The sequence below is a fragment of the Tachypleus tridentatus genome, chromosome 11 (genome assembly GCF_004210375.1).
Source record: "Tachypleus tridentatus isolate NWPU-2018 chromosome 11, ASM421037v1, whole genome shotgun sequence".
NCBI lineage: Eukaryota > Metazoa > Arthropoda > Merostomata > Xiphosura > Limulidae > Tachypleus > Tachypleus tridentatus.
The window spans coordinates 91,949,619-91,976,847 of NC_134835.1; the positions used below are offsets into that span (position 1 = coordinate 91,949,619).

The 27,229-nt window shown below is 30.3% G+C and overlaps 1 protein-coding gene across 2 annotated transcripts; it reads right to left on the bottom strand.

Moving 5' to 3' along the window:
• Nucleotides 1-1,587: 1,587 nt before the first annotated feature.
• LOC143232758 (uncharacterized) lies at nt 1,588-21,837 on the bottom strand. Of its 2 annotated transcripts, none has more exons than XM_076468569.1 (7): nt 21,516-21,837; nt 14,746-15,928; nt 10,047-10,253; nt 8,965-9,012; nt 8,481-8,556; nt 4,248-4,318; nt 1,588-1,896 (listed from the first exon to the last, which is right to left on the bottom strand). In XM_076468569.1, the coding sequence occupies exons 2-7, from the start codon at nt 15,760-15,762 to the stop codon at nt 1,846-1,848; spliced, it is 1,470 nt and encodes a 489-aa protein (XP_076324684.1). In that variant the 5' UTR covers nt 15,763-15,928; nt 21,516-21,837; the 3' UTR covers nt 1,588-1,845. The 2 variants fall into 2 exon arrangements, with proteins under 2 accessions (XP_076324684.1, XP_076324685.1); XM_076468570.1 differs by having other exon boundaries at nt 8,481-8,552; nt 8,961-9,012.
• Nucleotides 21,838-27,229: the final 5,392 nt, after the last annotated feature.

The window sequence follows — 27,229 nt, forward strand, 5'->3', positions numbered from 1 at the left end:
TTTCCAAGAAAGGAATATTCCTTGTACTTAATAGTGGAAAACAAAAGAATATGGATCAACTTTGGCACTTAGACCAACCAGAAAGAGACCTGAAACAAATCATACTTGAGCCATGGAAAGCTAAATGTGGATTCTTGTAACAAGTTAGGAGCAATGAACACAAAGGTCATTAGCCAAAGCCAATCTACATGCTCCAGGAAAAGGTATGCAACAGAATTGAGAAAGGTCTCCATAAAGAAATGGAACATAAGTCATGTGTACATAAATTACTTCCCATGTTTGCTCAAACATCACACATCTCAAGCAACTAGAGAGTGACATATCAGACATACCAGTAAAGTTGCTAGATCCAGTGTCTATGGGTTTTTGTGTGATCAGACTATTGAGATACATGATGAGGAACAATCATTCTTATACACCAGGCAGTTTAAGAAAATCATGCAGGAAGGAAGGGTGTGCTTCAGACTTTATGAAAGAGCCTTTTGCAACAGAAACTGTACTACAGGGTTTCTGCCAATATGTACAATCATTAGGTAAAGCATGATTGGAAGTGGTGATAACTGTAAAATCATGTAGAAAGCTACAAGATCATTTTAATATCGTGTATACTCAATCTCTGTAATTTTTCATCTTTTAATAGTAAAAGTGAATTTTGTATGTTATTGTTTTTCATAATCCTTTTATACAATGTTATGGAAAATTAGTTAAGAAAAATATTCATTCAAAAAAGAAAGATTTTTTCATCTGAATATATATCAAACAAGGTTGATACTGGATGAATCACTTTGAGATAAAATGTCTGAAAAGAATCCACAATACATATTTATAGCAATTAGTTATAAAGTAAAGAGTTAATTCTGAATTCATATAAACAATTTTTATTTGAATCTCAATTTATTCAAAGCCTGATATAATTTTTCATTGTACATTAATTTAGTGTCATTTACTTCTTTTCTATGTATAAGCTGATATGTTATGCGATTCAATATATCTAGCATGTATTTAGATGGCATATGAATACAAATTATTTTCAAACATACACAAATCCAAATATTGTATTGTTTCAATACGCTTATTTTTTGTAGTATAAAAATTATAAAGGTATAAGGTTAAATCAACTATTTGGACTTCAGGCTTGAAAATAAACTAAAATAAGACTTCTACATATATTATTAATCTCTACTTTATAAAACCTATCTATACAAGCATTTCAAGTCCTACACAACACAATACTTATTCCCACAAAAGTATAAAGACTTTCATGGTATTACATATTTGTGAATGTAAAAAAAAAATTCTTTTTTCAAAATATTATCATATTAAAGCACTTTATAAACTTATCAGTTAATTAAAATGCTTGAGAACTCATTATTAATTATTAATGAAAATTATGGACTGAAAACCTTGTTTAATATAAGAATATGTAAATCACTATAAATTAAATGTTCTCCAAACCTAAGTAATCAAATCTTTTAGATTGCATTGTAAAACAGAACTACAAAGGACCAAAGACATAATTTAATATTCTGTTCAGCTGTTACCATAAAGAAAATGTATAAGAATACAATTTAACAACTGATACACACATACTAAAACATCAACTTTTATTGTTGTGTAATACAAAGAGTCACCTGACAGAATGAAAACAAGAGACAATACTTAGGCAGAAGGTTGAGCTGTGTGTTAAAAGTACAGGCTCACTTTTAAACCTGGTCGATTAAAAGTGATTCAGTATAAATTCATTTTTTAAACATAAATCACACTTTATTCTAAGTCCTTGTGCAATATAATGATTCTAATTTATTCATTTCAGGACCTTCACATGCAGGTACATGTTGCCTTTACTTATGACGAAAGGAGCCGAGGTTCAATCATTGATGTCCAAGCAACTTCAACCTGAAAGAAAGTTTGGTACAACGTCACACCAAATTACTATGACAAAGTTATGTATTATTTTCCTTCAAGGACCAGATTATCTAGTTTAAAAATTTTAAAAATTGAAAGTCAATGTTTGTGATTATGTTAATATTCAGTATGATTTTCATATAACTTCTAATAAGATTTTATTAGCAAAATTACTTTTATATTGACATACATGAAGTACAAGTCATAGCTCCAAAAATGTTCATATAATACTGTCCAAGCCACCATCAGGAATATGGAGAATCTTGTTACAACTAAATTAACACTCCTGAAAATAGTGGATATGGTTATTTTACCCACAATATCAGGAATGTAGGCCATAAATGTCATGAATCATATTATACAAGCAACTGTAAAAAATGCTATGGAGGAAAGCTTAGATATACAAACAGAACTATGTATAATATCATTTTTCAGTTTCATGAGGCATAAATTAGAGCTTCTAGCAACCATTCTAGAAATTATCAACATGAATCACTGTATAGTTCAACTTTTTCTGTAAAAAAACAAGGTTACAACGATCACACTCAGCAAAGAACCCAACAGAAAAAGGATGAGCCCAGCATATAATGTATGGACATATAAATCTCAATTTAATCAATTTTCTCTGACTGGATTTCTTAGTCTAAATAGTCTCAGTTTTCCCAAACTGAGTGTGGGAAAAGGCTGATCAAGATCCAATAAAAAATAATCTATCATTTCATTTATACGTAAGAGAGATTAATATTTCTCATAAACAAAAGAAGAAATAAATTTATAAGGAAGATCAAATATCCAAATAATTACCATAAGTTAATACTAAGTATGAGGAAACCTATTTTTTCCTTAATAATGAGATTAATTAGGCCCACTATCTCTTACATGATAAACTTTTGAGGCTATGAAAAAACACTAACCTCTAGAGAAATATTTCCATAAAAGTCTTTTTTAGCTTTTTACTATCTAAGCAATCAAACCCATAATGTCTGAAATATAAAAAATGTTCTGCCTATAATTTGCCCCACCTTTGAAAACAAAAGTTCTAGAATTTCAAACTGCAAAAAAACAAACAAAACATTCTTTGTAAACCACATATATAATTTAATAACAAGCAAGGTTGTCTAACTTTGAATGTGAGGAGGCAAAAAAAATAGTAGCTACCAAGTACAGCAAAGCCAGATTAGTTTTGATGATAAGTTATGAAAACTCCAAGTTTTACTGTCTGATTTAAAATTATAGTTTGTAGCACTAAGCCCATAACATTGGATAGCAAACATTTTAGCATAACCTTCAATATGTTATTATGGTAAATTTAAAATCAAAGTGGGGAAGTCATGTGTCCCTTTTATCCCATGGGTTAAGGACCTGTGTTAGCAAAACATGAGTAAATGCTTTAAAAATGGTACATTGCAGTTAAAATCATAATAATTTTAATATACTATGATTTACAATTATGCACTGAGTTGTTAAGCAAAAACACTTAGAAAAAAAGGGCAATCAGATTTCCACACTGAAAAAGCAGTACAGGCCAGCCCTTGCTCCTAATTTCAAAATGTTTCTTGTGCTTTTTCTTGACAGTATGATACATGATGTTCAACTTTAACAGTGTGTCATCAAAAACACAAGCTTACAAATAGTGCACCAACTTTGTTATCTCATTTACCTTTAAAACCAAAAAAAGGGGAACCTGCTTTCAAAGTTCCCTTTTTTGTCATTTTGACATTATGATTGGTTAAATATTTTCAACAATAAAAATATCTTAGCGAACAGTCTGATGTTTCCAAACATTCCCCAACTGCTCTAGTCCTACAACAGTACTATTAACTAAATAGTCTGTAGGGACATGGGTTTCTCATCATACACAAATGGAACTTTCAAGAGAGTCTAGCAACAGAATAATAGATGTTATGACAATGGGCAAGTCAATCAGACCTATCACATTTGTGATTTGATTCAACTGACAGTTTAATGTCTTTTGTCTTTGTCATAAATCCAGGATGTTTTGTACTTCAAAAACTTTTCTCTGTACTTGGGACAAACCAACAAAAAAAATGGGACTACCATACAAAGATGGGATGTCTGGTCACACTATAAAAAAATCAGAATCAAAACAGTAAGAATATAACAGGCTCATTAATGTTCTTCAAACTTTATGGTCAAAATGGTCTTACAATAGGAAGTACGATTAAAAAAATGATAATAGATAAATACAGGTTTATTTGGGAGAAAAATACTACATATTTGAATGAAAGTAGTCTTAATGTTGGTTCAGCATCTCACCTATTTATACATTAATAAAATCCTTTAATTTGTTAAATAACTACATAACTGAAAAAATTACTTACTTTGTTAGTTTTTTCTCCTGTTGCTTCATCCTCATCATTTTGTACAGGCAAATCAAACTTCCCACTTCCAACTGACAAGATAGAAGTATGCAAATGTGTGTTTGTAAAAATGATACATACATATTTATGTACAGTAGTGATAAACATATAAAACAAGTGCTGAACATTGTCATGTGTAAGTAAGTAAAAGCTGCACATCTTAAAATGTAATCTAAATACATGCAAAGTCAAAACATACAAAAATAAAAATATCAAAAACTTGTACAGTTGAGTGGCGTACAACTGCATATTAGCATTCAAAAAACATGAGGACAGCTCATACCTTCAATTATGCAACAATACAGGTAAGAATATGCTGTGCAATAACAGTTGAACATATTCAAAATTATTAGTGTGTGAAATTCAGGTACTTAAACTTAACTACATATTCACTATCTGCAGCTGATTATGGAAGATAATTGTCTAGTAGTGAAATCAAAGGAAGAACAAACAACCCAATCTAAAGATACCAAAATATGAATAGCAGAGAAATAATATAAAAGATACACATAATAAATAAAAGGAATGCACTCCCCAACTATACATAATAAAAATTGGCTTATCTTCCCCCTTTGAATGTGAAGTTAGAAGAAGGACACCAAAGAAAAGGACACTTTGTAATTAAACATAGTAAGAAAAGTAAATAAAACACTATTTGTTTATGAAACACTTTAGCAGACAAGGGCAGGTTGAAATATCCTTCCATCACATATAGGTTGGTTTTTCCTGTTCTACTTTACTTGCATTGGAAAGTAAAATAAATACACGAGCTTGAAGCAAGTATGAAAAAAATAAAATCATCTGTTCTTAAGTCTGCAACAGTGAAAATAAAAGTCAAAGCTTTCCTTCAACATGACTAATGCCAATGACAGTAACAGAAGGTCAACACAAGTTCACAAGAAAATTATCTTTGCTGGTGAAAATCATATCTTTTAGAATAGAATTATGAACATACTTATTTAGTGCAATGATATAAACACTGGAAAATAAGCTGGAGAGTTTGATTACAATTGGAGAGCCGTAACTATCAAATTTAAGTTTTTAAGTTAATAACATGGAATAAAGTGAATTAATTTGTTACAAATTAGCATTAATCTTTTCAGTGGTATAATTATAACATTGATAAAAGAACAAACCAAGTGGCTTTAAAACAGTTTTTACTCAGCTGGTACTAAATCTGAATTTAACAGGAGTTTTGCGTAATTTTCAAAATACAAAAAGGAAAAGATTTAAACAGTTGTACTCAAAGCAAATTTTACACATTTTAATGTTGATATAAATTATCCAAAATAGAAATGATAATTGATTTTTATTTTAGCAAAGTGGTGTTACTGCCATATTTCTTTTAAGATAGAAAGAGTATCAGACTTTTTAAATATGACTCAAAAATTGCATTCATCTTTACGTACAAGCAATGTCACAAACTTTGAGCTAGTGAAACTGTTTGTTTCAACATTTGATACAGAATGTTAAGTTTGAGGATAGAAATATCTAAAACATTGAATTTATATTTAGCAAACACAAGAAACTAATTTTTCAATTCATAAAAGTACTTTGGTGGGTAAAAATTTTTATACTAATTTTCAGAATATATTGTTCAATATTTGTTTTACAGAATTTAAGAATAGTAAATCTGTTTGTATTCCTAAAAAATATGAATTCAGAGCCTTTTTATAGAATGTTTTAGAAGTTCATCATCACCATTAAGTATTCTGTGATCACTTGTAATGAAATGTTGATGATGATCATCAGTCCAACTGTTATGAAAATAACAACATTGTAAAGCATCAACAACAGCAAGATTTAAGGTACAAACAAGAGCCTTACAATTGTTAATTAAAGGACTAATTGGTGCCCTGTGTTTATTACTATGAGTTGAAAGTTTTTAATCAGTAAAGAATTATCACTAACAACTGTATGAATTAAAGATAGTAAAGACAAATCATTTAGTATTTTATGCTTGAAATTATTACTATGAAGTCAGAAATGATTCTAAACAAATTTCAATTTTATAAGGTCAATGATTATATATTTGCATGTGTATTGCTGAAAATAAACACATGTTTGGATAAGACTTTCATGAAGTTGAACTACTTAACATATTGGGTATCATATCTTTGTTTGGATAAGACCAGTCTTAGCAACATTTATACTAAATAAAGCATTTATGAAAAGTAATGCTGTTAGGAAATATAAATATTTGTCTATGGTCTTATACAATTCACTGAAATCAATCTTTTACACATGTTATAGCTCTTTCCATTTAATTTTTTATGCTTGTGTAAGCTAACAAGAAAAAAGAAAGCAAATGCTGTTATTACAGTGGAACTTGGAGGTGTCTGTTCTGATGCAGTTAGGTCTACCAAGGTTAGCAATGTAATTTGGGAAGTCTTGGTTAAGACCACAGAAATAATGATTATGATAAAGTAATCCTCTTTTTCCATTAATTTATTAAAGTAATTAATATAATATAAACTGGTAATTTTAATATTAGTAAAAGCATGTGTGTGAAAATGATAAATTTTCCTCAAGTGAGAAAAGCTTTTGTTACACCATCAATTAAGAAGATTAATTCTTAAACATAATAAACTAAACTTCTGTTCTAAATACTAGAGCCAAAAAAAATAAAGGATAATAAGTAGGTGAGATGATAATGTTTACAAAACAGGTTTACTAGGAAGTATAGGTTGCTTATCTGCTGCCACGAGAAAGGTTACACACCTTTTATATTTAAAACATGATAAGCTTCATATTATTTAATATCTTTATAGTAATCTTTTTTATATGTTTAATAATTACATTGAATTTAACCATAGTGTCTGTATACAACAATTCTAGTGGTATATAAATACTCAATAAATATGCCTAATACATATTTATTTTATGATGAGCATTTACTCTTTTCAAAATCAGGAAATCTAGATAATTATTGTTTTACTTTTCTTATTACTTTCAATAATCTAGACTGTGAATCAATATCTTCTTTTATTTATCCTGTGGAATTGGAACTTGATATAATCAATGAAATGACAGCTTCTTGTCACTGACTTAACAAAAATATCTAATTTACTAACGGCTATTTGAACTTAATCATTTATGATTGAAGATACAACTTCAAATTCCAAGTATATGATCTTCCTTCTGCTAATATCTTGATTAAAGATGTTGTTCTTTCATAACTGAAAAAAAATTGTCAACCTGCAAGAAATCTGAATACTTTTTGTTAAATGATGTTAAATTAACTGAAAAACTCAAATTCAATGGTTACAGCATTTCAACTGTAATCCAAATCTACAGATTATTTTTTAAATAAATATAACATTGCATTAAATAAATATGTTTGTAATTATATCTTAAAACACAACTTATATATTTTCTAATAATCTGATAGTTAATTTTCTAAAAGCAAAATAACAGATATATGCATATGTAAACAAAAATATTTTTAATATTTGCAGAAAATAAATATTTCAAAAATTAATAGACTTTACATGAATTATCATAAATGAAGTTCTTAAATAATGATTATCACACTGATACCAATTTTTAGACAAAAGCATTTATTTTACGCATGAAAAACTACTTTATCTTTAATTACACTTCACTAGATAAATCTAACAGACACCATTACAGTTACTGTTTATAAAATTTCATAAGTAAATAAAGTCAATCCACTACTGTGTCTGTCATATCTCAGCCTGCCTGATGATTTGTTTTGTTAATAATTTAGTTACAAAGCTGCATAATGGGCTATATATGCTGTGTTCCTCACAGGTATTGAAACCCAGTTTTTAGTGTTATCAGTCTACAGATTTACCACTGAGGGGCCCTTGCCTGATAAGTCCTGGTATAGGGTAAATGACCTCATCAGCACTGGATATAACAGCTATAGTGTGGCTGACAAATTGTTATACATTCTTTTTAATTTCAATTCTTATGTTCTTAATGTTTCTAAAGAGCAGTTTTTCTCTTTTTAAAAATGTTTTACTTCTAAACTGATTATCTATACTTTGAAATTCTTTATAATTTTAAATCTTCCATTTTTTAAAATATAAAAATTATTTGTTATTGGAAAAACATAACTACAGATAATACAACACATTGATTTTTGTTTTGTGTTTGCTTAAACAATTAAACTATTTCAACAAAATATTTAATGGGCTTAGTTCAAAACAGTTTATGTAAATTACTTACCAGTTGATACCTCATCACCAATTAATTCAACTTCAACTTTGTCATTTGTAAAGTTATAGTTAACTACAGCAGCTTCCTGGAAAAAATAATTTTACAGCAATATTTCTTTTATTCATGTAATTACACATGTTCCTGTTACACAGTTTATAAAGACTAACTAAAAATTCAATAATAATGTTACCTTTTTGCAACAGTAAAAGTTACTTAACTCAAAATACTAGACACTAACATTTTATGTTTTTATATTCTAAATTATTTAATCTTTGGTAAGTTAAAATTAAAAACAACAACAGTCCTCACATCAACAGGAATTAAAAAAATAATAAAACCTTATATTATGACATATATTTACTTGCACAAAGAAGAAAAATTAATGTACAAGATACTGAAGAAACAACCTTTTACTTTATAGACTATCACAATACAATTCAGCTATACATACACAAACATACCTATACATTTCTAATAAAGTAATCATACTTGCCTTATATTCTGAAATCTCAGGACAGTAAGATGCAGACAGCTCCAAGATCTAAAGAAAAATAAACCTCCCATGAACTTGATGTTTAGTCAATTTTAATACAGAATTCATCTGTTGTTTAGTCTTAGTAACCTGAAGTATCTTTTCCTTGCAGAGCAGGCTATGTCACATTTAATATCTATGCAAAAATTATAAGCAAAATAGTTTGTATTTTTTGTAGCTAAAGAGCATAATTAGAGAGTATTGTAATTATCAAGATTACCAACTCAATAAGATAGTGTAAACCTAAGCAGGTAATGTATTGTGGTTTTAGGCCTAAAAAGAGTGATTAAAATCTCAATATTTTCCTCATATTCCTGTCAATTAGCTCATTACTAACTTTCATTCATATATCTTATTATAATGGAGTTTGTGATGTAAATGTCCAAAACTTGGATCTCAAAAACTACCTCACCGATCATCACCAATTGTAACTGGGTAATATTTTTATAACTGGGAAGTATTTTTATAGCTAGGCAGTAAATAAAACAATTGAAATTTCCACAAAAATGGTATGTTACACATTAAGCAATAAAAACTACAAACAAAAAGGAGTAAGTTTCAAATATAAAACAATAAAAAAACATTCTAGTTATATCACTAGAATCAATGAATACCTCCACCCAAGATATTTTTTTCTACTTACTTTACAAAAATGTGGAAAAAATTATGGACAGCTTCACTGAAGAACTTTCTATTCATTATAAATCAGCACAAGTTTTTCCCTTTTTAAATTTATAAAGTAAACCATCCAATTTAACTCTTTCACTGTAATGAGCCCATTTAATTCCTTATCTCAAAATAAACCTGGCACTGGAAGATTTATTTTTTAAATGTGGCAATGAAAATGTTAAAGGTTCAGTAATTCAATACATCAATAATAAGTGTTGTGCTCTTGAGACACTACATAAAAAAATTGTGTTGAACCTTTATTTCAAAAATAGTACAATTGTTTTTATAGTTCATTAAAAAATGAAATGATTTATGAACATGATACTAAATATTTTTTCTTTCTTCTTTACTGTTTCATATTTGTCTACACATACCTTGTAAGCAATTATATCTCCAGACCTAGGTGGACCTATAAGAGGAGGATATTGACTAAAGTTTTTCTTGTGGGGCTTTGAATTTTGAGCTACCACATTTTTATTTTCCCCTGTTAGATTTGGAGGTGTTTTAATGTCTTCTTCATAATATTTTTGGATGAGTTCATCCTCTGTAAGGACAGGAGGTTGTTGATCTTTTGACTGACACTACAAGCAAAAAGTTATAAATTAGCATCAAGAAAAAAAAATTGTAAAATATGTACTTTTTTGCACTCAATATTATACCCATTTAACTGATGTGATAATATTATAGTATGATTTAATATAGCTCACATAAGAATCTAAACATCAAACATTGAATATTAGGAAAGCAAGAAAAAAAGGAAGCCTAGAAACTACAGGGTGTTCAGAAAGTCACTGTGCACTTGTATATTTATTAACAAACATGTTTCAATATAGAATACAGGAGGTAAATATGAATGACAATTATAAACAATGTTGAAAGTGACCCCCCCGTTGGCATCAATACAGGCCTGGATCCTTCTTATTTTGTTTCTAAACACCACTATCAGTTGCTGGCTTGAAATAGACTGAATACAATATGATTACAAAACTGCACAGTGACTTTCCAAACACCCTGTAGAATGGAAATGGTATAGACAAACTGATCTTGACATGCAAATAAAATCAAAAGGCAAGTCTAAGAAATAAGAAAATCATGGAAAGATTATGAGAACTGAACTCAAACTACAGTCCAGGTGTCCAGTGAGAAGTGAATACCACCAAAAACGTTAAAGCACAGAAACAGAGCTTGATGAAGACCATGTACACAGAACAGGAATAAAAACTGATACAACATCAGAGGAACTAAGTAAGGAGACAGAGTAGAAGTGGAATAGGCAAAGCTGAGAGAGAGAGAAGGAAACAAACCCTCAGAAAATCCCTCTGAATCCTGATGAAATGCCTGAAACAAAAGGTAAAGAGGAAATACATGAGTATGGCAACAGAAAGAAAAAGATATAAAAATGGGGTTCCAGAAGGAAAAATGGAGAGGGGATCTAGAAGGGAAAGGAAGAATGCCTGCAAGTCAGGACAAGAGAATCATAAATGTGAAGATGAGACATGTGGATATGAGTAAAGAGCTGTGAAAGAAAGGAAATAACAATCTTGATAACAAGAAAATAGGAAAGACAAAATACTTCCACAAATTAGATTCATGGAGTGATGAATAGGTAATATTAAAGAAGATACATGAAAGATAAACAAAAGAATTATACCAAAGTAGTAAAAAAATGGCCAGTGTGTAATGCCATCACTCAAACAGAATTAAGATATCACCATTATTTGAGAACTCAAGATAATGAACATTTTTGAAAAGAAACTAATGTAAAGCAAAAGCCAAAGTTTTGTTAATGAATACAAAATCTCATAAAACTGAATTTAGGTGAGAAATTTGCACATGCCTGTTCAATGTAAAACGAGGAAAAGAATAAATCATCATGAGTGTAAGTACATAGGAGGAGTTACTGACCATGGAGGTTGAGTTGCTCTTCTACTGGTGAAGAGCTACTGTCACATGAAGATGTCATTATGTACCAGTATAGTACACATTTAACACACAACTTTAGGTAGCAGTTAGCTCAAAGTTAGTGTCACACAAATCTCCCAGGCAGATGTATGATAGAAATAGAATCTGTGTATTTGATGAGTTACTGTCTCAGAATTTAGTAATGGTTAAAATGTTTCTCGAGATATTACAAAATTTTAATACAAGTAACTATAGTTATCCAAATATTTATTGTTATTTTGGATAATTTTCATAATGCACAAAACTAAAAGCTAAATGCACATAACAAATCCAAGTGAAACATTTCTTAAATTAACCTGAGATTATATTTAAAAGTTTAAAAATTACCTAATTTTACGTGTGAATACTAAGGAAATGTCTATAAAAAGGTATGCATTCATAATCTAATTTTTTTTTACTGTCATAGATGTGTAAAATTTAGATAAAAACTAAACCTCTACAGTACTACATCTAAATTCATCAGCATACTTCTATTTCTTCTTCTTAGGCCTGCAGAAATAATGGTTCAAATCTCAATCATTTTAAAATTAAGACTTACAAAGTGATCAAAATTTATTTTCACTTCTAAACTTTTTATCACACAAGTTCATATGCACCAAAACCAAAATAATTTATCTAAAACTTTCAGTGGTTGTTTTTAAATCTTAAAAGAAAATCATCATTTAGAAAACTGCACATGCTAGAATCATATACATTGCTTCACAAATGTATCCTAATACCTCTTTAGAAAAAACCTGCTAAGCAAACTTTTCACAGAAATCACCAAGTATAAGAAGAATCTGTAAACTGGATGAGCATAAATATATCAACAGTGTTTAAGTGAGTACCAAATGAAAAGCCACAAACTGAATTATGAATTTTACAGTTAAGATAATAGGATGCTGGGAGTATAGAAATGCAAAATATCACTGCAATGCTTGGTCATACCCAATACGCTATATACGAGACCATTCAACAACATAGGAAACTTAGGAGTATAATATATATAAAAAAAATATTTTCAACCAAAAATGCAACTGGAGAGTGGCAAAGATTTTTCTGTTACAACTGTAAAAATGTTTTGTGAACTATCTCAACAACAAAAACAATTCATGCTATTGAATCCAATGTGGCCATTGCAAATGAGCAACATTTGTGAAGTCTGTACATTATGTTCCTTGCAAGTGCTGGTACTTTAGAAAAGCTTGAATGCAAAAGCAATTCTTCACTCTCCAAAATGTTTCATACTCTCTTGATTGATGTAAAGGTCATCAGCACTGGAATATGGACAAATTATAATTTCTACAGTGTAAAAAATACAAAAAACTTCATTGATTTTTGCAACAATTGTTGAATATGAGTTTAAAGACAAGCATGAAGGTGAATTATTTATTTAACTGAGATAAGGAAAAGGATTATGATGAGTAGCTTTAAGGTAGCAAACACCCTTTAACTATTAAAAAATACCATAACTTAGGTTTTACTTTTCATAGTTTTCCTTAGTTCAGACTAATTCTTCACATCCCATCAAAGTCTGAACCCATTTTCAGGAGCATTAAGTTACGTTTGTAGAAATTATCAGGAACATGAAACATTTCTTTTGTATTTGTTTTTTTTTTATAGTATGCAAATTAGCCATAGAGGTAATGTTACATAATATGTGCCAGAATATGACTTGGTACCTATTTCAATACATTTTTACTTTTTTTTTTTTTGACAAAAAGGACAAAACCTATACAATACTATGTAAAAGGTATGTGCTATCTTAACTGAACAAGATCCATGCACCATGAGAGTTTTTAGACATTAACCTATTGAACTGTTCTAGTATTTTAGTGCTTCCTATCATATACTCTTAATCTAATTCTCATCTAGTGCTTTCTGGTCAGACAGTCCTCTGGAAAAAGTAATGACCACCTTAGAAGGGAGTTACATTTTTGAAAGGCATTATCTTCACAACCAAGATGCACACTTAACTTTGTTAATGCATTTTTTCTTTACATTCTTATACGTTAGAGATCTTAACCAATGCATCAAAACATAGTTGTCTATGATTTGCATAAATATTTACATATTGATAAAACAAAACATGAACATAATAATAGGAAACATTTTGGAATCCTCAAAATTCCTTCATTAGTAACCTAGAGGTACAAAACAAACAAACATAAATGGCTACCCCATGCATTTCTTGGAAAAACTTTCTTTTTTCTTCATAACTAATTTGTTTGTCAAACCATTTGCTAAATGTCCATTATTCATATCTTGTCTACTTATACATGTACAGCGACTATAAAGCCTCCTATATTGGTGAAACCAAATGTCACCTGAAAGTATAAGCATGTAAACTGGAAGGTTACAAACACTCTCAACTCCACTATTTATTAACACAATACAGAAACAGGACATCTCATTTCTCTTTCTAACTTTAAAATATTCTCAACAGCCAAACATGATACAAAACTTCTTATAAAAGAAATGCTAAACATAAAAAAAATCTCCTTCCTTTCCTAAATAATACAGTCTTTACTAGATTTAAAACTATTTTAACTATTTCAATCATGCCACATTTACTTTTCTTGACTTGTATTGTTTGTTTTTCTTATAGCAAAGCCACATCGGGCTATCTGCTGAGCCCACCAAGGGTAATCGAACCCCTGATTTTAGCGTTGTAAATCCGGAGACTTACCAATGTACTAGCGGAAGGCACTTGACTTGTATCTGTTTAAGTGTTTACCCTTATGTATTTCTGTTGTAATTACAAATATTGTTTTTCTTTTGTACCTCTAGATTACTGATGACAAATTTGTGAAATTCCTGAAATGTTTAATACATGCTTCCTGTTATCATGTTCATATTTTTTTCAGCAATATGCATTCCAAAAAATGAGTTAATTACTAGTATATTTACATATACATTACACTTCAAATATGATTTGTTACACAGGAAAAAGCCAACAAGCTTTCTTTTTTTTTTTTTTATAAATCACAGTGAAAAAAATGAAATCCACTTGCATTATTTTCATTTAACTTATATGTATTAACTGTAAATTATGTGTATTTATCAAGTTATAACTTATTGTTTTACTAACTGCAACCTCAGCTCGTAAATGGATCAGTATCTCTAAATCACCTTTAAAAAAATTGACTTGTTTGTGAGCACAGAATTAAGTTGTTCTTTTTTGCTTAATTCCCTGTATCTCTGCTTTGCTTCTGGAGCCTTTTTCTTCTGTATGCAGTCAAAAGAATAACTTCTCCAATTCTTATTCACATCTGAATTATCTGATACTGCAGAGGTTGTAACTGATGGTGAAATAAAATTTTTACATCTAGAGGATGAGGTTTCTCTACAGTTAATATCTTTATCTGTTCCAATTTTCTCTGGCAAACCACAAGTTAGGTCTGAGGTGCAATTTTTTAAACTATTGCTTACAGAGCTGCTCACTTCTACTGTTGAATTAAAGGTACCACTGTTTTCACTTATTCTGTCTGAAGTGCTCTTCACAGATGATTTATAACTTAAACTATCAAATGGAGTACTGGTGGCTTTAGGACATAGTCCAGTATACTTTTCTTTGCTAAGGTCATCTTTATCATCATAATCAAATTTAATACGTTTGTTTACATGTTTCTTGATTTCTTTTATTGCCAAGAATCTGGGATAAAAGGGCAGTATTTCCCTGGTGTTTTCTGTTTCTTTTTCTAAGTTATTTCTTAAAGATGTTTGTAAAATTTTCACTGAACTATCATTATGCACACTGATACTTGGATCAATTTCTGACCTATTCTTTCTCTTCCTCTTACGTTTTCTTTTATGCATTTTCTTATCCAAAATTTTATGTTCTTTTTCTTCCTCATTGGTTTTGATTTCCCAGTCATCAGACTTACTAGATGGAAAACTTTTCATTTCTTCCTGAGTGTTGTCTTTGTTTAATTCTTTAGATGAAGAAGTAACATCTCTCTTTTTTGTCTCATTTTCTTTCTTTTCTTTTATTACCTCAATTCCTTCCTCACTTTTATCCCAATTATTAGTATTTTCTTCAATATCAGCAGTAACAGTCCTATACTCATTGAAGACAGGTGTTTTTCTTGAACATTTAAAATCTTTATGTTTTTTTGGAAACATGGACCCAGGAGAAACTCTTTCCATTTCATCTTGATTTTTATCATGTTTTTGTTTCTTCCTCTTGTGTTTATGATGCTTTGATTCATTATTTTCTAAGAAAACATCAACTTCTTGGATGGGAATATATGCACAAAGTTGTTCAGTTTCAGATGATGGTTTGGAACATGAATTTTCTGTTGCAGGAACAACTCTAGGAAAAATAAAGTACACCACATCAAATACTATGAAATATTACAACTACCAACACCTACTTGTGCATATTTACTTTATACAACAGGAGATAGATTGTCTAGTATTGCATCACACTTTGAAATCCAAATCTGCTTGATTTGTGATTCAATCTTATCTCACAAAAAATAAAGTGCAAAATATTTTTACTATGTCAATGGTGCAACTTAGATTATCCATAACTTGTGATTCCATACATACAGTATCAAGGTAAGTAATGCTTAGTTTTGTAATAATATTGCCATATAAAAAAACATTTTTAACCCTTTTGTGGTGGGATCAGTATAATATATGAGACCATATATACATATACACACATTCACATTAAGTATTTATACTATAACTTTTAATGCAGCACATGGATCTTCATAAAATTTGATATACTTTTATTAAAGATTGCAAAGTTTTATACACAATAATTCAGATTTTTCAATGAAGTATTTTTACTAAACAAATATTTGTGAAAACATTGATTATTATTCTTTATTATACAAGTGCAAATTTATAATGTTATAAGTAAAAAACTATTCTTTGTCTCAAAAATATAAAATATTATTCATTAATCTCTAAAACCTACTTAATACATTTCAAATGTTTGTTTTCAGTAATACTATATTTTGTCTAATATTTTCTACCCTAAGTTAAAAATTCTTAGAAATACTGAGCATAGTATTAAAATATTTTTTACAGACAATAAATGTTTTTTATAATGTTTTTCACACAATTCAAGACATTTAAATGCAATACTTTTGTTTCAAAAATACACACATCTGAGATTTGCTGTTGCAATGCATGCACACTTTTCCAATTACTAAGCAAAAATTTTTTATGTAGCAATTGTTCCTATGCAAAATTTATGAAACAAATTATCCTCTATACATATTTAAGTCTTACATATCTTGGTTAAAGCATTTTTTCCACGTAAAATGTTTTACGGTATGGAATTAAAACAACAAAAATGTATTAAACCTAAATCAAATATATTTCAAAAAATAATTACTAAAGTGTACAAATTATAAAGGTTATGATTAGCCATTGGAATATTGTGATTTAAATATAAAACAATTGAAAATTAAAATTTGAATTTATATATCATTTCTTTTTGTTATTATTAAGACAATAATTGACTTAAAAGAGCAAAAAATAATCCAATTTTCTAAACTTCAAGTCTTGGCACATTGCTGCAGCAGAAAAAAATATCTTACTTGAATATGTGCTCAATAAGACGACATTTAAAAAGCAAAAATAACTACTGAATATACATGTACCATGAGAGGTGGTGATTAGCAGAATTTGCTAATCAATTAATGAGCTCAACTAATTGGTTATTCTCACATGAGATAGCTTAATAAAAGGATTGCAAAATATCAAAAAATGTTTTGCATAATTTTTCGAAAGATAATCTGAACATTTAGCAAATCACTAAAGTCAATACAAGTATTATGAGATTGCCATTTTGTGTTTTTAAAAGACGCCATGATAACTGAATGGTCTTTGTAATTTCAATAGATTGATAATTAAATAATGTTTTATTATCACTGATATCAGTATTAATATTTATATTGAAAACATATCACAATTGTAATTAGAAATCACTTAGTAGCCAGTTAACCAATTTATTTATGTACGTCATTTGAATGCTACAGCCATAAAAATGTTAGAAATAAGGAATTGGGGTCACCATTAGGGTGGGCAACATGAGCCCCTTCACACATGAACTACTAAATCAATTTTAGAAAATAATAAAATATGAAGTCTAACTATTTTTAAGCAAAAGTGGTTGAAACAGAGCTAGAAGTAAAAAAAGTTACTTTAAAATTTGTGTAAAAAGAATACATTTAGCACAAAATGTTTCAAAAGCCAAGGAAATCCTATCTTCAGGTATAATAATTCAGAATTAAAGCTACTTTATTACTCTTAAACTTTGTACATTAAAACTACTTTATTAATCCTAAACTTTGTACATAAAAATGTATTATACAAGCAAACACACAACAAACTGAAAATAGAATTAACAGCATTCTTTTGGTTTCTCCCTACAAATTTCCACAAGACAACTGTACTGAAGCTACTGAATTTTTGTTGATAAAATTAAACAAATTACTTTTTGACATTTTCAAACAACTATTTATAACCCTAAAAATACCTCACAACTCAAATATTTAAAAAAATAACTAATTCTGGCCATAGACCTACACTCATATTTGTAATTGAATACATCTTTCATTGTTAGAAATATTTTTACAAAACTTAGGTAAGATACACAACATATAACCATCAGTGCTAACATTCATAACAAAATTAAAAGAAACATCACAGCACACTACATATCTTAAATATATTTTCAAACATATAAAAAATATTAACAGTAAAACCACTCTGGTAGTTAATTTCTTTCTTTGAAGAATGTTTAACAAGATCAATTGAGTGATCTCACTGATGTTTATTGAAAACTGAATAACATTTAACTTTCTAATTTAATATATGATTGAAAAGCTGATATGACTAACTGAATAAAGAATAATCCTTCATAATCATTTCCTCTATTTTCAGAAAGTTACCAATTCTACACATGCCAATAACTATCACAAATTCTACCATAACACAAGTTCAAGAAAGTAAAAGGTGTGTTGTTACAAACATATACAATGAAGAAAAATTAAATTTATAGCTTATTCAATGCTAGAGTAAGGTAATGCAGAATATAACTTACAATATAACAACATTAAAACAGATTTTAATCCTTATTAAACATTAAAGAAGTTACCCAACTATAAATTATAAACATACCATAGTATCGAAAAATGTAAATTTACACTTTATTTAATACTAAAGAAGTCCAAGAATTGGCAGTGGCTGATGCAAGCTAGTTGTCTTTCCTACAGTCACCTTTTCAAAATTAGGGATGGTAGCAAATTAGCTTACTCACTAAATAAGGAAAACTTTTGCAATTAGGATGTTGAAAATAGTGCAAATACAGATGCAAACTGAAATCCATCTCTAAAAATGAATTCCTTGCCCTTGAAACATTATCAGAGGTAACTAGTGATCAACCAATATTTAAGGTTCCTTTTGAGTTCCTAGATGAGCACTTTTCTGAAGGCACCTGAAGAAAACCCATGTATAACCCTAATGTATAAGGTAACAATTGCAAGAGACTGCATTCCATCTGTAACAGGTATATTTTTCATTCATTGTAAACTAAACTAAAACTATTAAATAAATAAATTAAAAAAAAATCTTATAGCCAGCCCTTATCATTCATAAAGTTATTAAACTTTCTTTTAAACTCACTAAAATTTACTGCCTTCACAACATCTGAAAGCAACCCATTCCAGAGGCCAGCCATCCTATTTGAACAATAAAAATTGTTTAAGCTAAAGATGACTCCTTCCCAGCCAAAATTTATATTTGTGTTCCCTAGTCTTACACCATTAAGCATGAAAAAAGATGATGCATCAAAACTATAAATTCCATTAACAATCTTAAATACTTCAATCAAATTTTCTCTAACTCATTTTTTTTAGAAGAAAATAATTTCAGAGATCTCAACCTTTTCATTCCAGACAATGTCCTTAATAAGGTAAAGAGCCAAAGACTTAACACAATACTACAAATGTGGAATAACCAGTGACCTATACAATGAAATTATAACCTCTTATACAGCTATTCAGTACTTCCATAGATACAACCTAAAATTCTATTTGCCCTACCACTAACAACAGCATGCTGCTTGGATGGCTTAACACTCCTATGAAAAGTGGGGCCTAATAGGCTCCAGAGCAACTTGAAAGGTTATTAATATTAGGCTAATAAATTTGTATTTAAATGAAATTGCCATTTCATTTCATCAAATGATTCATTTGATGAAATGAAATGGCAATTTCATTTAAATACAAATTTATTAGCCTAATATTAATAACCTTTCAAGTTGCTCTGGGGCCTATTAGGCCCCACTTTTCGTAGGAGTGTTAAGAAACTTACCAACCACTACACCAAGATCCCTTTATTTCATAACACTGTTAAGGTTATTAAGATAAAAATTATATTCATAATTCAAAATTTGATAACTCGCATGCATTATCTTGCATTCATTTTAATTAAAACTTATCTGCCATTTATTTGCCCAATTCACTAAACAATCTAAATTATTTCATAAATCAGCAATATACCCTTCAAAGCTAACAACATTAATATCTTCAGCAAATTTATGTATTGACCATTCCATCATCTTTGTCACTGATGTAAACCAAAACATTGTATCTCAGAATGGCTGCTATGGACATTAATACTTTTACTAATTAAGTGGAGAACAATGTTTCAACCTTCTTAGGTCATCTTCTGATTAACAAAGAGGTTAACCTGAAACATTGTTCTCTGTTTTGTTAGTAAAAGTGTTAATACCTATATCAGCAATCCTGAGATACATTTTTACTTCAAGTGGGTTTCTCATTATCATGGAAAACGAAAACATTGATGTAAACATCCTACGACTGAGCCATATGGTACCCCACTTGTGACATTTATCTAATTTGACTTAACTTTATTTATAACAACTCTCTGCTTTCTTCCATCCAGCTACTCTTCTCTCCAGTTTGCTAACTTATCCCCTTTTATGTGGCACCTTGTCAAATGCTTCCTGAAGATCCAGATACACCAGATCTAAACCCTTATCCTCATCTATATAAGCAGTAACTAGTCAAAAAATGTTAAGTAATTTGCAAGGCAAAATTTCCAAATAAAATTCTAAACTTTGTTAAACAGTTTTGTATAGCATCTTTTACCAGCCTTTTAAAAAACTTTTCCCACATTGATTTAAGATTAATGGGCCTATAATTACTAGGGCAATTTTTATTGCCTCCCTTTAAAAGAGGAGTGACATTAGCTAACTTCCAATCCTTTAGGTATCTGCCCACTATTCCAGGGACTCATAGAAAAAATGTATAGCAAGTGGCTCGCATATCCCATTCCTAATCTCCTTCAAAATCCTTGCAGAAATGTTATCTCACCCAGAAGCTTTATCATTCTTTAATCTTCCCAATTTTTTCTTAACAAACTCAGAATTAATGCAATTATCTTGTTTTCATCTATAACATTCTACAGGGTGACCCATAAGTCCCTACCCATCCATATGTTATTATGTCATATTCAATAATACTAATGATTAGTTGAAGGCAGCTGTTACTGCAGCATTTGGAACAATAACCCCTGCTATGTTGAGGAAAATGTCTCACAGAACATGGCATTGCATAATATTATGCAGCGAGAATGGGGGACAGCACACAGATACACTGGATACATAAGATATATGGATTGGTAGGGACTTACGGGCCACCCTGTACAAATAAAACTGTTAAGAAATACTTATAGGGTTAGAGAAAACATTACAAATTTGTTTTTGGTGTTTGCAGGTATTCTGGAGTTAATCTATGAACCCTGTCAAAAGAATCATAATACAAGAATTTGTGCTTGTGAAATACGCACACTAAACTATATTATCAGAAAACATCAAAAGCAAGTCATAAAATCGACGTGATGGTTATACCTACCTCACGAGATCATCATCCCTTTAGAAGAAATATAGTTTCATCAGAAGGTAGTAAATAATGTTTCACATAAAGTTGAATTTTATGTTGAGGATTTAGCTTAAACCTCTCTTTTATGAGATTTTCAAAATCTGACACTCTTTTCACAGTTGAAATATCAACAGACAACCAACAAAAAGAACTTAAACTATTAATTTCTGTTGCTGAAAGATCTACTCTAACCCTCATTATACTGCTACAATTTGCCATTGTAAATTTTAAACGGTAAAAAACTTTAACCCTAGACAGGCTGGACTTACACTTCTAGCAATTGTATTGAAAGCCCATGAAGACACGACACCTGTTGTAACTATCTATAACTATATGAGCAGAATGGCATCACAGTTTTTAAAATTAATGAAGTGAGCGGTTAAGTATAAAAATATTTGTTAATTATGACAAAATTTTCAGTATAAACAGATTTAGAGACAGTAACAACATTCTTTAGTGTATCACTCTGTAAATTATATATGAATCGACATCAAATATTTCATCACTTTTCAAGTCTGAACAATAAATTAAGAAGTTTATGTTTTGTTATGGCAATTTTAATGCAATGTGTTAAAAAAGAAAAGTATACATTCGGACACTAGAAAGTAGAGAAAGCCCCCATAATTAAGCCATGCATATTTAATTTTCGGTTATACTTTAATCATAAGAGAAATAACCAAAAAATATATAACGCGGATAACAATAGATCATTTGATCCTCAAAAGCTGTCCTTTCGCACCCACCTTTAAGAAAAGTAAAAACATTAACGACACCTTTATTTGTCCTAAATTAAATCACCATTTCCAAATTTTTGGGCCCGGCATGGCCTGGTGGGTTAAGGCGTTCGACTCGTAATCCGAGGGTCGCGGGTTCGAATCTCGGTCGCACCAAACATGCTCGCCCTTTTAGCCGTGGAGGCGTTATAATTGGATGGTCAATCCCACTAGAGTTGGCGGTGGAAGGTGATGACTAGCTGCCTTCTCTTTAGTCTTACACTGCTAAATTAGGAACGGCTAGAGCAGATAGCCCTTGAGTAGCTTTGCGTGAAATTCAAAAAAACAAACAAACCAAATTTTTTACCCCTACAGCCTTTACAACTAATTCCATAAGTATATTACTCTGTTAGAAAAAATAAAATCGTCGTAGCTGTTGACCTCTTATCTTCAGATAAGCATAAATGAAATCAGGTATTTATCTTTTTAATTACCCAGATACTCTTGTGAATTTCAGTAAAATCGATCATCAGCTGCCTTTATTTTCTCTAGAGAAGATAAATTAAATCTAAATTTATCTCTATAAAATAATCATTACATACCCAGAACCATCTTGGTAGTTATCTTCTGAACCATTTATTATGAGCCAATAATCTTTCTTAGACAAGTTATGAGAACAAAACTGTACACAGTATTCCAAATGAGGCCTAACTACTGGCTTATGTATAGAGATAATTACATTTTCTGATTCACAATCAGTATGTCAATAAACACATCCTACAGTTCTGTGAACCTTAATTATTTCTGTGATACATGAATATATTATGCGTTTCCACAGTGGCACAGGTATCTCTTCGGAGTGATATCGCTAGAAACCGAGTTTCAATACTCGTGGTGGGCAGAGCACAAATTGCCTGTTATATAACTTTATACTTAACTACAAACAAACTTATTGTATTATTATAGTAGTTATTTTAAACTTATATATACCTTTTAAATGTGTTCAGGTTTCACGTTACATGTGGTCGAGAAAACAATTAAGTTGATTTAGCTTTAGCTGCCCTTGTTCCTTTTGTATTCTCGAGTAAATAATGCCTGTTTTTCCAGTGAATGGACTTCTACAGTACTACACGGTATGGAAAATTTTGACAACAGTGCCTTTCAGTGATAATATTTTGAGGTAACACCCTCATTGTTTGAATGAGAATGCGCTGTTACGTGGATAGCTCTCGTTTCTTTCAGTAAATACAAAGTTTCTTGCCAAGTGTGAAATGTTGGATTTCGTCAGTCTGGTATGGGTATTCAACCTGATTAGTTGAATACAAAATATCCAGTAAAAACAATCATCCTATGTTAGTGTAGTAAATTCACATACACACATACTATGTTTCTGTTAAATGTAATACGAACAGAAATTGTTCATTTATGTTCCACTTTATGTCCAGTCTTTTTATTTCATTCATTCTCACAGTGTAATTACTTAGAGATATTGCATTAATTAGTAGTAGATATCTTGACAAAATCTACAGTTATTAAGCACACCTATCCCATTGTTCTAAATCTAGCTTAGTTTCACCGGAATATATTATATTACCAGAAACAAAGCACTACTTCAATGGTTTGAGTAACTTGTGTTATTCTGAAATTGCTCTGATTTCTCTTAAAGTAGTCTTTAAGATTCGCAAAATAACAGTGGGATTCAATAAACAGTAATCACGAACAGCGTCTGTATTTGATATGCATTTGACTAAGTCTTTACACAAAAGAAACTGAACATGAGATTGTAAACAACCACAATCTTTACTATAAACGAAGTCGTATTTAAATGAATATTTGTATAAGTACTTATGCGTTTGACTGAAGAGAAAGATAGCATTATTTGTATTCTCTCATAAGTGTAATTCTAGTTCACTTACTAAGCTGACTAACAAAGACCTCACTCACACAATTGTAATGAAACAACTCAGAACGATATGTGTCTATGAAAATCTCTTAGTACCTTGTAAAATGTAGCAGTTTATATTAGTGTGAAAAATCTGGCTGAATCTGTCTTAAACAAAGAAAACTTAAAGTATATAGAAATTTCCTCTCTCCAGGCACATGCGTCATCTAACTAACAAAAAGGGACATTTTCATGTCAACAGTAAGTATCCCATTCTTGGATTGTGATATGGCTTGCTGGCAGAGCAAATTACTCTTTTTATCTATAGCATATTTCACGAAACAGCAGTCTATGTTAATGGATAGTACATGTGGTACTCTTAGTAATTCATACAGTTCCACAAACAACCACGATTAGAGAAATTTTGTGATTCTATATTAAGAATCTATATTCTATATTAAGAATAAAACCTAAAGTTCAATGAAAATTAGAAAAAAAATATCTAGTAACCGTTTGTTTGGTTTGAATTTCGTGCAAAGCTACACAAAAACTATCTGCACTAGCCATCTGTAACTTCACAGTGCAAGACTAGAGGGAAGGTACATAATCATCACTACCTACCGTCGACTCTGGGAATGCCTTTTTCTAATGAACAGTTGGATTGACTGAACATTATTACACTCTCACGGCTGAAAGGGGTGAGCATGCTTGGTGTGACTGTGATTCGAATCCGCAACTCTCAGATTGTGAGTTGAGCGCCCCAAACACCTGCATACCCTGGATTTTTAAATAAATCTACTACAAGTGGTGTCTTATCACCCTAAACTACGCTCTCTTGTTCTCACCACAGAGCAGATAGTTACAAGAATAAATAACAGATAAAACAGATAGAGATACTGAAAAACGATAGATATGCATTTCAAGGGCTCTTAAATATTATGCAAATGCAATGTAGAAACTGTAATATAGACAAAACTGTTTTTACACATACATAAACATCACTTTGCACTCCAACTTATCGGAGTCAAAATCATACTGACGTCAGCAGTCTACAGACACATCTTGAGAACAAATACGGTTATAACACATTTGATTTACTCACGTGCAACAGGTGTGTACATTTAACTAAAAGCTTGCCATATTTCATGTAGATACACTTAGTAAATTGGGAATTACGGTAAAAATTCTTTCTCTAATATGGTGTCAATCCATTGTATTGATTTGGTGCACATAAGATTAATTTAAGTAAGAAAAGCAAAGGTTCAAACACTGACATTTGGGGCACTTTATCAATGATAATGGTCCAGTTTGACTGGACTCCATTAGCAGTAACCTTGTTCTTTCTCCCACCTAATAATCCAATAATTTTATTAGCTCTTGTTAACTTTTTACAAGAGCTAATAACATTAGGATCTGCTGTACTTCAGGTCCAACATTCATAAGCATTAACATTAAGTTCTGTAAGTTATGGAAAATACAACCAATGTTTAAGCTAATGATTTTTAAACGAGACCCTAAATTCGAACGCTTCCGAATAATTCCTTGTTCTTCTTCACGAGAATAAAGCAGAATAATGAACTATTCGAAAATGCTGGTATTTTGAATCTCGCTTGAAAACCATTACAACTTTTGTACAAGATCCTATATGTTAACTTTTTAATCAGAATTATTTAAGCTAGGTAGACTTACAACATTCGATAACATGTTCCAACAATATCTGTCTTCTCATTCTGAGCCTATGTTTACCTAGCGAAAAACAAGTTTAAGTGTAAAAATAAGTATATTTTCAAACATAATGGTTACATAGATAAGTACAAATAAATACAAGAACGGGGCCTGGCATGGCCTAGCGCGTAAGGCGTGCGACTCGTAATCCGAGGGTCGCGCCAAACATGCTCGCCCTCCCAGCCGTAGGGGCGTTATAACGTGACGGTCAATCCCACTATTGGTTGGTAAAAGAGTAGCCCAAGAGTTGGCGGTGGGTGGTGATGACTAACTGCCTTCCCACTAGTGTTACACTGCTAAATTAGGGACGGCTAGCACAAATAGCCCTCGAGTAGCTTTGTGCGAAATTCCAAAAACCAAACCAAATACAAGTACGTTTCAAATATATTTAAATTGTTGGTCCAGCTTGATCGAAAACAATCTCTAAATTTGGTTAAAGTGATTTCTAAGCCATTTGCTGAAGCTAGTTGTTAGGCAGTTGCATGTACTTATCGATAATTATTGTTTCTCAACCAAAGTTTAAATGTAAGATGGCTTTCATGTTTCAAAAATTCATTATTTAATAAGTCAATGCCCACTACACCTTCATCATATCATTATATACAGTAATACAGTTGTATTACAAGTTGCAATGTGCTGTTTTCATGATTACAAATTATTTTGTGTGTGTGAGAAGGGGTTTCCTAGTGTGCATTTGGTCACAAATCATGCACTTGTAATGTATTTATGCAGTTGAAAATTCCCCTATATGAGTAAATTCAAGTAGACAAATTAAAAAGGAACATGTGTATGTAAAAACGGCTCGTGAAAAATTTTCTCAACCCAAACGAGCCGTTTTTACATATATATTTTTCTCTACAAGTGGGTTTTCTCGACATCACTGAAAAAGGAACATATTTAAGATTATAAAATTCAATTCCAAGGTTGATAAATGAGTGTATTTATTGGAATACTCTTCATTTTAAGAATTATTAATAGACCTCTATATTTGAGGTACAATGAGGCGTCGTGTATTAAAAAATGCTAAAGTTAAAATATAACTGTGCTGTTAAAAAAGAAACTTAAGAAAAGCTCTTGAGTGTGAGATATATGTATATCAGATTTTTAAATAACGTATTTTTGTTTATTTCTCTATCTAATGATACGTTGTAGTATGCGCAAAGTTTACAATACATATATTGGGTTGAGGAATAATTCGTGAGCGTTTTTTCAACTTAACAAAATATATTCATAAATACGCTTTCCCAAAATATTTCATGTCATTTGGTAGATAATTTTTTGCTCTAATAGATGGTGCGTTTGATTTTCATATGTCTTTAATTTTTGCTTTCATTTTCAGCTCATTAAATGGAATGTCAAGTGGACAA